This window comes from Episyrphus balteatus, chromosome 4 (assembly GCF_945859705.1).
Source record: "Episyrphus balteatus chromosome 4, idEpiBalt1.1, whole genome shotgun sequence".
NCBI classification, from domain to species: domain Eukaryota; kingdom Metazoa; phylum Arthropoda; class Insecta; order Diptera; family Syrphidae; genus Episyrphus; species Episyrphus balteatus.
In genome coordinates this window covers 52,436,238-52,447,493 of record NC_079137.1, presented here as the reverse complement: position 1 = coordinate 52,447,493, position 11,256 = coordinate 52,436,238, and the positions used below count along the sequence as shown (strand labels likewise).

The 11,256-nt window shown below is 29.9% G+C and overlaps 1 protein-coding gene across 1 annotated transcript; it reads right to left on the bottom strand.

Annotated features, from left to right (window-relative positions):
* Positions 1-257: 257 nt before the first annotated feature.
* Positions 258-10,828, bottom strand: LOC129918978 (uncharacterized). The gene is made up of 7 exons (XM_055999748.1): positions 10,484-10,828; positions 10,206-10,402; positions 4,944-5,741; positions 4,726-4,883; positions 1,347-2,255; positions 985-1,223; positions 258-922 (listed from the first exon to the last, which is right to left on the bottom strand). Exons 1-7 carry the CDS (start codon positions 10,696-10,698, stop codon positions 544-546), a joined length of 2,895 nt encoding a protein of 964 aa, XP_055855723.1. The 5' UTR covers positions 10,699-10,828; the 3' UTR covers positions 258-543.
* Between the last annotated feature and the right edge of the window lie 428 nt (positions 10,829-11,256).

The following is an 11,256-nucleotide window of genomic DNA, read 5'->3' as shown; positions in this document are numbered from 1 at the left end:
GTTTGGAGTTGTTTATTATACTACGGAACAGGGCCTATATTATTTATAAAAGATATTATTGATGCCAAAATGATACCAAATTATCTGTAGCACTGCTATTATAATGCAGTTTTTAAGTTCAAGCTATTGAAATATTGTTTTTAAGTTTTTTTTTTATATTTAAATATAACGTAAACATAGCACTGGCCTGGCTGGGCTTCATTATAATCTCAGTTGTAGTTCTTCTTCAAATTGTTTAAAAAATATATAGATTTGAATAACTTTAAAGAATATATTTATTTGTCAAACCCTTTTGTTGGGTGTACCCAAGTACATAAATATTAACTTGATGAATAGATAAAACATAGAAAATGGGAAGATATAATACGTAATTAAAAAAAAAAAATAACTTAATTATATATATAATCTCTTCCTTATTCCATTAATAGAATATATAAATATATATAAATGAATAGATATAATTTTAATTATATATGTATTGTGTTTGGTTTTCTAATAATTTTTTTTTATTTATACACTAAGATAAAGTCTATATATTACGCGTCAAAACGAAGTTTCACCCCCTGGCTTACCTTCGTACTCAGTTATAAATAATTTTTTTGTGAGTACAAAATTTTCAGTTTTGCTCACATTATTTTCCTTATTATCATCTACAATATCAATAGAAGCTGCACGTTTCCGACTGACGGAATTTGTACTCGATGTTGGTTGTTGATTTACATCATCATCGGTTATTCGATCATTGCCTTGTTGTTGGAACTCTACTGGCCGATTGCCATCGAGGCAGTATAATAAACTCGAACTCAATTGTGATTCATCTAAATCCTCAATGTCTTGCGTCGAACCATAGTCATCTGTTTGACTAAAGAAGGATGAATCCACGGGACTGGCGGTTAAAACACTGCGACTGAGAAGATAATCCCTTCAAGAAAAAAAAAACAACAAGGAATTAAAATTGAAAGTGATTGTAGTCTAAACTCTTACTTAAAATGATTGGAAAGTGATCCTTCTGCAGCGCCAACACCGCCAACTTGCCCGGGTTGTTGTCTTTTGTCTGGGATGTTTTGTTTTGGACCACAAGAAGTCTGTCCCACAATTGAATCTTCATCTTGTTCTCGAAAACTAGATAAATCGCTTTGGTAAAATGTCTGATTTTGTTCAGAAGAGCCTTGAGTTGTTGTGAGCATAACCGGTTTTCTAGATCGCGGTGTCATAATAGATTCCTAATTTTGAAATTCAATTAATAAACATTCCAAAGTTTTGAAGAATAAACTTAATAATAAACTTCGCATGCAATTAAATCAATCAATGCTGGATTAATAAATAGATTAGTTAAAACGACTTACCTGCATCGATTTGGGCATTCGTTGTGTAGATTTAGTAATTGGAGACATTGATCGACGTTCTAACATCATAGATGGAGTACTTGTTATTAGTTCCAAATTCCGATAATATGACAAATGTGATGTAGTCATTTCAATTGTATTATTCTCATCATTATCTTCTTCTTCTTCGTCCATTGGTTTCTCAGATTCATAATCTGATTCGTTTTCTTCTTGAAAAGTTTCACTTTCATCACTCACATTACGCCTCAACGACATTGCTGAGCGTCTAAATCTTTTACTAGAATCATTAGCAAAGGGTAATCGTAAGTTTCCCATGCTTACACCTTTTATTAGCTTTCTTGTCAATGATTTACTTTTACTTATTGGTATTTCCTTGTGCTCTTTCATAATTCTACTTAGATTCGGTTCGGATTTGTATCTTGATTGATATTCTATTTGATTTTGTTTGCTATTATTATTGTTCATTGGAGTTGATGGATTATTATCAGTTTCATCGTGGTCGTTATCGTCCTCTTGTAATGTTGTAGATTTCCATATTACAGATTTTGTTTCCAAGACATTATTTGGAGCAGGTGTTGAGGTGCTATTGTATGATGTGTCTTCACAAACAATTTTTAATGGTGTTGTGCAAGAAGCTTCTTCTAATTCACTTGAAGTAGTTCGACTGACTGGTGCCGAAATAGATGTATGATCTTGGCGGGAATTATTGATGATGGAATTTGTTAGTAATAGAGAAGATGAGGAAATAGATTTTTTTAAAGGATGCGTTTTAATTGAAAATAAATTAGATGATAATGATGATGATGATGAACTTGATGGTGTCCCTGAATTGCTATGGAAGGGTGCATTCGAAATTGGGCTTTGGAATAGGACACGTAGTTTTGGATTCTTTGTCGAGAAATTGGGTGTCTGTATATTGAGTTGAAAAAAATCAAGAATAAAGTAAAAAACAAATTAGTATAGATTTGCCAGTAGTTTTCTATTTTACTTAATTACATATATGTAAATTTAAAAGCCTAATGGTTTTCTTTAAACATTTTTTTTTTTAATTTGCTCTTAAAATCAACAGAGAGTTTTAGATAAATCGGCATTATGATGAATGGGAATAGCTAAGAGACACTGTTTTGTCTCACAGGAAAAAAAAACAAGCAGAAGGACGAAGTAAGAGACTTTTTATATTGATGACCAAAGCTCAATTATGTTGTTTCCAACCTCGAAATGAATTATTTTGCAGAATCAAATGGATAAATATGAAAACTGTTTGTTTACAATTCAGTGTGAAACGTTTTCAAAATAAAATGAACGACTATGTGGCACTTGCCTTTTTAGTTCAAAAACTTCTGGTTTTGCTGCGAATGTTCTGAAATTCGAGTCAACTGCAAGTTTTACATAAGTATATGTCAATCAATATCTCACTCCTTTTATTTGGTGCGAAGGCATAAATTTGAAATAAGTCAACTGTATTGCTAAACGCACAAAAAAGTTTGCACTTGGGCAAATCTGAACATATATAATTTTTTTTTTGAATTGATACTTCGAAAGATGAATTTCCTTTTGTCAATAAAACAAATTTAAAATCAAAAAGGCATTTATAAAAGAATTCAATTTTTTGCAGGAAATTAAGAAAAAATAAGAAAAAATTAACCACTAGGAAACAAATTAAAAGAGGGGATCAAAAGTTCGCGGAATGAAGGGGTTGTAAAGGCATAGAGGAAATTTGTTTACCTTATATTGTTTGGACATTCATTAGGGAAAATTATACCAAGTTTGGTTAAAAACGGTTCATTTGTTATTTTGTTGATTTCGATGATTTAGAAAGTGTATCGGAGATCCAAAATTAATTTGTGGATACAATTTATTTCCTAGCTGTTTCAAGCCTGATTAAGGCCTTGACTAAAAAAAGACAAAGCTTCGTCGATAACTTTTAAAGAATGTCAATTGGTTATAGTGCCTCTTGTCTGGGAAAACAATGGTGTATATCGGTTTAAATAGGCGGAGAGTCAATTGAAGATGATTTTCTCCGAAAAAAAAGTTTTTAGTACGCGGAACAGATTTTAATTATCCATTATAAAGAACACAAATATTGCTGCATAAGTAGAAAAAAAGAGAAAAATGGACAAGACAAGGCTACAAGTATATTGTAAAGGAAATATAAAAACATGTTAAATTTTTTCTCCCTTCCCTGCCTCTCCGCGAACTTTTTGGCCTGTCATCTTTTGACTTGATGCATATTTTTTGTAGAAATTATGGATAATTTTTTCTGTTTTAACACAATATATCTCAACAAAAAAAAGTTGCTCAAACAAAAAATGGCATTTTCATCCATAATCTCAAGTTTGCTGCCTAACTTTTACTTTTTCGGGGAGTTGAGAAAATCAAAAGTTGACCCGAGTTGAAAATCGTTCAAAACGTCAACTTGTTATGTTCCTCAAGTTATGTTCAACTTCCAGTGAAAACAACTACCCAGTAGGTATACTCTAACCCACATTACTAATGTTTATACTATTGTCTGTTCCACACAAAAATCTACATCTAGATTTTTGGGGTGTATTAAAAAACAAATAATGTAGTTTCAATATGTTAAACAAATCCTAACAGAGTTCAAGATCCAAGATCCCAAGAAGAGCGTATTTATTTTTGTTTAGCCCACAGTTATTGTTTGATTCAAAAAAGCAAAAATTGAAAAAATGTACATCCAAAGATTTAAAAAATATTTTTTATCCGAAGATGTGTTTGTGAAACTGTATACATATGTTCGTTGAAATCGTTTAGCTCATTAACGAGAAAATCGGAAATTAAGAAAACGTTTCTACAGGTTTGTTGATTTCCGAGATTATAGAGAAATATTTCAATCAAAATCATTAGAAAACAAATTGCTTTTCATATTGGTTATAGTCAAGAACCGTTAATATTGGTAATAACAAAATTCATAGGGAAATCTATACAAAATCACCAAAAAGCTTCAATATTAACAAGTTTAGAACAAATCACTTCACTGGTTTGCGCTGTAGCTCTACATAGATTTAGGGAGACATATCGCAAGAAAACATCAAAAAAAGGCTTTTAGGAGCTTCATACGAAGTCAAACTTAATACAAGTTCGTTCAAGAGGATTCATTTCAACTCATGAATACAATGAATACAAAATGTAAAGTTAATTTTAATTATTCTTATTGCTGCGCTACTCATTAGGTTTTTATTTTTACTAACTGTAGAATCTTCTACATTATTTGAACAGTGATCAATATGATCCAAAGCTGAACGATCTCATTTATGAAAGTTATTAAGACTTTTTTTTCAGTTTAGTAGACAAACAAAACAACATGCACTCAAATTATAAAATGATTAAAATAATAAGAAAAAAACATAGTTTTACTCACACCCTGAGAATTTAATGCGACAGCCGTCCTTTTTGGTGTCCTTGATATGATTCCCTTATGGAAGATGTGCTTTTTAATAGAATCGCTTATTGATTTACCACTTCGCGAAGGTTCAGCATGTTTGATTCGATTCAAAGTCACTAATTGAAGTGGAGTTCCTGAAACAAAACCGTTTAATTATTTCAAAGTGTTAAATTTAAACAAAATGTTAATCGTACCTTGACCATTCTGTTTATTAAACTGCTTAATCAATCTTCGTTTCTTTGAAGATTCGGGAAGTGTTTGAATATGAGCATATAATTGTGCCAATTCGGTGTCTGTATTATTCGAACTATGTGCCGCAGCAGTTTTTTCTCGATCAACAAATGTATAAACTGTATTTACAGTCGACATATCTGAAATCGATTCATCTAGAGTTTGTTCAGGTGACATAGTTTTTTTTCGTTTTCGTTCGAGAAAATAAGCTCGTATATCTGTTGCTAGTTTTGCAGGAATCTCAAATACAACTAAACCTTTGGTTATCATATAAGTTATGATAGCGCACATAGTTTGAGCCACATAATGCAAAGCTTCTGGTGGTAAATTTCGTGGACATATCAAATGAGGTGCGAAAAGAGTGGCGAGATTTTCCGATGACATTTTATTTTCATTTTCATGACTCGAAACTATGTGTAACATTTCAATAATATCCTGGAGGAGTGTTCGATTTTCGTGAGGCAGCAGGAGTAGAAGTAATTGCATTGAATTCAATATGTGTTGTTCTTTCTTTTTGTCAAGTATCGCATTTGTCGGCAACGCATTGCACAGTGGAGCAATCTGAGAATGAGCTGGATAGTGAGCATCAGTTAGAACAGGCTCATGCAATTCGGCCAGAAAACTTTTGAAAACAGTAGCACAGTCATGAACTGTATAGCCTTCACTTAAATTTAACTCTGAGTCACTTTGAATGAGAGCACGCAGTTCATTTTGTCGTGACGATGACCCGGTTTTACGAAATATACCTTCCTGTATTACATCTGAAAGAAGATTATTAAAAATTGTTGGAATAAATCACAGAGACAAAGATTAAGAATTCATTTTATTACACAACATAATGGCAAATCGGTGGATATTTATAATTTAAACGTTTTGTGGAGTGGCCAATAATAAGATTTAAAAACTGAAACAGAAAATTAATGAACTCTGCAAAGAGTATACATATAATTCATGGTTATGAAATATGGCAAAAAGGTGCAACGAGAAAGGAAATCATATGAAAATTTAATTTTAAAAAATTGGAAATTCCGGATAAACGATTTTCTTATTTTTTTTTTTTTTTTTTTTTTTTTCAAGTCATACAAAATGCATAGAATATATTTTACATGCATCTGGATCACAAAACTATCTTCACTTATGAGCTTTGGAAATATTTTTTTGCGCGAAATTTTTTTTTCATAGAAATATGGTTCGACAGTTCCGAAGGATAAGCTACGAAAAAAACCGTGCTGTCGATCATATGAAAGTTTTTTTTATACATATATATGCGTCAGAATATGATAATTAACTAAAGCTTCCATGATTTTGGGAGGAGGGCAACTTTGACAAATTGGACAAAAGTAGTTTTCTATCTACTTGGAAATATTCAAGTAAAGTTAGAGCGAGGGAAAAAATTACGCAATTCTTCGCAAGTTTTTGATAAAGTTAAGATTTAGATCCAATTGGCAAGGACAAATTTCCAAGAGTTTATGGCATACAAGAAAATAATTAATTCCTTATTTACATTCGAAAACTCGGTTAATCGAGATGATAAAAGTGGATAAAAATAGTTGAGACTATTTGAAATCTCGCTTCTGGAAACAGAAATAGCACACATTTTTTTACAAGTTAAATTTTTATTTAGTGTAGAAAAGTTGTAAAAGAAAATGCATTTCTTTTATTGTTATTATTTACTTAACAAGTGTTTTAGAATGAAATAGGCAGGAAAGTTCATTAAGCTTCGAAAAAAGGAGAATTACTTTCATCTTCACAGTCAAGGGAAAAACCCTTCTCAATTAGCTATAACTCCAAATTTTCGAGTAAATGATGGATAGCTATTTATTTAGTAAAAGCAAATAACAATTTAAATTCTGAAAATAAATTGCTCGAACCTTTTCCCACAAATATGCATCAAAAATAGAACAAGATTGGTTTTCGGACGAAAAAACCAATGTTTGCACTGTGGTTCAGCCACAATCTTAACATTTATGGAATTTAAAAATTCAAACAATCTTTAAGCCGGAATCAAAGAAGCATGATAGCCAACTCCAGAAAGTTGATACTAGACGTTAGTTAAAAGTTTACCAACGAGATGTCAAGCAACTTTGAAAAATCGTGGTGAACTAAAAAAGTACTAAATTGGTTATACTGGTTATTTTTGCTTAGAAATGACTTTTTTTACGATTTTAAGAATGTGTTTCATTTATTTGTCCACAAGAAAAAAGGTAATCTCTACTACAGGTCGTTTGAAATCAAAAGTACCATGGATAATTGCTGCTGAACTTTTTTTTTAAATAACTATAAAATAATAAAAAATATTTCTTGATATCGCTTCTTTAATTATTAATTAATCCGGATTAAACTCAGAAAGGGGAGGCAAGTCTTCCAGGCTTGCATCATTCCATATCCGCGGGCAATACAAAACAAAAATACAATTATTTTATTATTTATCATTTGAAGGCACTTTGCCGAAGATATTCTTAGGTGAAAATGCATCAGAAAATGGAAGGGAGAAAATAAACTCAGAGTCAGGACTTTTGTTTTAAAACGAGCTGTACATAAGATTCAAATTCAGATGTTATAGTATATAACAAAAAAAAATAAGCTTGGACTCCAAGAACTCTTCATTAAAAAGATTAAGGTTTTCAATAGGCTGCATTTTTGGAAGATTTTTTTCCAAAGTGAAGAGCTCATCAAATAAGTTGATTTAAATTGACTTATTGGAAATGGTTAGATCAAAAAGCGTAGAGCGCATTTTTGTTGCACGTACTTTTATAAAATTTAAACAAAGCGCTCGAGGCTTTTTGATCTAACCATTTCCAATAAGTCAATTAAATTATAGTTTTTAGTGCGTAATAAAAGCGTATTTTTAGTCTTTTAACCTATTTATTTTAGTTATACATATTTTTTGGAGCTTCAAGGATTTTATCGTGATTGATAACATAACTAAAGCCCCTTGCACATAAGAGCGACCAACGAATGAGCGAACAAATGAAATTTAATGTATTTCTAAAGTAATTTTTTTAACAAAAATTTAATTAAACAGAACCAAGCTAACTAATGTTTAATTTAAAAAAAAAATACATTGTTATTGTAATTTCTTAAATGAGAAAAAAATGAAAAAAAACAGGGTTTTCTCCTTTTTTACTTATAGTGGAGTAACTAAAGCTCAAAAATTGGCAATATTAGGGAACGCGGCCGAACAGCTTAGATTTTGATGATCTTTTTTTTTCAAACGTCGGTAATTAAAAATACTTTAAAGTCTATAGATTAAAAATTGCCGGTGTTGCCGTTTTGATTTTTTAAATTTAATTGAAGATTTTTGTGAACAAAAACAAATTTTTTTCAAAAATTTTTCTTAAATTTCATAAATTAATTGATGCCAAAAGATTGTCTAGGAAATTCAAGGAAAAAAAATATATGGAAGTGAGGGACAATCTTCCATAGTTCAAGCGATAGATGCATTTTTCTTATTAATTGACTTCAAACACAAAAAAAATATTTGAACACAACGGCAACACCTACAATATTCAAATAAACATTTTTTAAAAGCTAGAAGCTTAGTCATATATGGAAAATTAAAATTAAATTAATTAAATGAACGGCTTTTGAAAGAATGGTAATTGAACTCAGATTTTTGAAAAAAAAAAAATTATTGAAAAAATTTTAACATGTCGTTTTTTAAACTTGGTCGTAATATAAAATGCTTTTATTTTCAAATTTTTTGGCCGCATTTATTATGATTTCAAATTATAAAAGGAAATGCCAATATGTATTACGGTTTATGAAAAAAATTAAAAAGTATTTCATTTTCGAAGAACTTTTTTTAATAAAAGTTTTGAAAAAAAATATAACTTATTTTTTTTTTAAAGTTCAACATCTAAATATAAAATTATTTTTTATTCATTTAATAACCCTTACTGTTGAAAGTTAAATAGCAAAAATTTAAAGTTTCTATTTACCACAGTCTTTGAGAAAATTAATTATTTTTTTTTTTTTTTCAAAAGTGTGGTATATTTTACCTTTTTTGCTTCGAAATTCAACTGATAATATTTATGGCCAAAAATTTTTTTTAAATAAATTCATATTTTATTAGAAAAAGTTTGGAAAAAAGTCATTTTAAATTTTTCTAATAACATTTTTTTTTTTAATTCTGAGTTTGAGGACCATTTTTTCAAAAAGTCTTTATTAAATTTAGTGGATTCAAATTTAAGAGATAAGAATGAGCTTCTGGCTTTTTAAAAATGTATTTTAAAATATTGTAGGTGTTGCCGTTGTTTTCAAAATATTTTTTTTGTGTTTGAGGGCAGAATGTTAGAAAATTGCATTTATCGCTTAAACGATGGAAGATTGTCCCTTACTGCCTTTTATATATTTTCCTTAAATTACTTAGAGAATCTTTTGCTATCATTTGTTTTATGAAATTTAAGCAAAAAAAATGGTTTTGTTAAAAAAAAAATTAATTTTAATTTTAAAAAACAATACGGCAACACCGGCAATTTTTAATCTATAGACTTTAAAGTATTTTTAATTACCTGCGTTTGAAAAAAAAATCGTCAAAATCAGAGCTGTTCGGCCGGGTTCCCTAATAATTTGCTTTAGTTACTCTACTATTATTTAAGAAATAAAAATGTAATTTTTTTTTGAAAAAATTAAACATTAGATAGCTTGCTTCTGTTAAATAAAATTTTTGTTAAAAAAAATAATTTAGAAATACAGTAGACTCCCTCTAAGTCGAACTCCCTCTAAGTCAAATTTCCCTCTAAGTCGAACTTTTTCACCATTTTTAATGAACAATTTTGAAGAAAAAATATAAAATTAATCTCTCTAACTCGAATTTCCCTCTAACTCGAACCGATTTTCGAGTCCCGTGAAAGTTTGACTTAGAGGGAGTCGACTGTACATTAAATTTCATTTGTTTGTTCATTCGCTCATGTGTTGGTCGCTCTAATGGGCAAGAAGAGGCTTTACTATACATTTTTTATTTCAGCGAATATTTTTAAAATGATACAGAAAAAATCCCTGACTTTTCCTGACCAAAACTGTGTTCCCTGACGTTCCAATTTTTGCGGACGCCATGCATTACGCCACGAGGTTCTACATTAGAAGATTATATCTGATTTTAAGGCAAAATTGAAAAACGTGCCTGGAACAAAGGGAGCCATAGAACTGAGACCTTTATACAAAGAACAAATACTAGAAACAAAGTCATTTTATGCTTGTGTTTTTTGTACAAAAATACTTACTCTCTTCCATTAGAATAAACATTTTTAAATGCCTCAATTGGTTTATGAAATTAAGATCTAATGCAGAACGATTCATCTCTGGTGGACTGGAATTAGTCTTTCCTGAAGTGCAGCTTTTCATTTTCTTCGATAAACGATTCCACTTCTTCAGTTTACCTTTCTCATAATAAACAACCTCATGACAAGGTAAATCAAATCTAAAATAAATAAAACAAAATGTGGTGAAATAAAATAAAAATGTGCTACAACTTTTTAGCGATGACAGTCACAAAACTCACTCGTCTGTATTTAAATCCAGCTGAAAAGAAAGGTGCATCCTGACAAGAGTTTTGAATTTCTCGTAATTACTGCGACGCATTTTTTCAGCAATTTCTATATCCGATAAATGTGAAACACACACTTCATCCATTTCCATTGCTATTAAATTAATAGATTTTATTTGTTTACATAAAATAACAAAAACAATATTCAATAAAATTGTGAGTAAAATCATGCCAATTAGAAGTTGTATGGATAAAACATGTTTGCATATTTTTGGAAGTCTTTTTTTGCCAAGAAAATAGACATATATTTGAGTGAAATAAAATTATTTGGTTGCAGTATTTTAATATAAATTTATATTTTTTGAGGAAAAGTTTAACAAGAAAAAGAGAAATAAATGATTTTTGTAAGGACACTCGAAGACAAAATTAATAAAACCGCTGACATTTGAATTGAAAATTAATTTGAATATTAAAACAGTCTGCAAAGAAATGTGCAGAAGTAGAAAAAGTGACAGCTCCGAGAAAGTAGGATGCGTTCGAGGGGTGTGTTTGTAGAGTATGAAATATACTATAGGGAAGTTCGAACATTTGTCCTTGTCTTCTCTTTCTATTTACAGTTACTATTTTGACGTTTTAAACTCGGCGAAAATCAAAACAAACCAGCAAAAACAAACCAACAAAACAAAAAAGCAAAAAATACAGCATAGAAATATATTTTAAATTCCGTAATTTTTTCGATTTTTAGACACTAAATTAAGTTATAGTAGAACGTTACTACCAAAAAAACA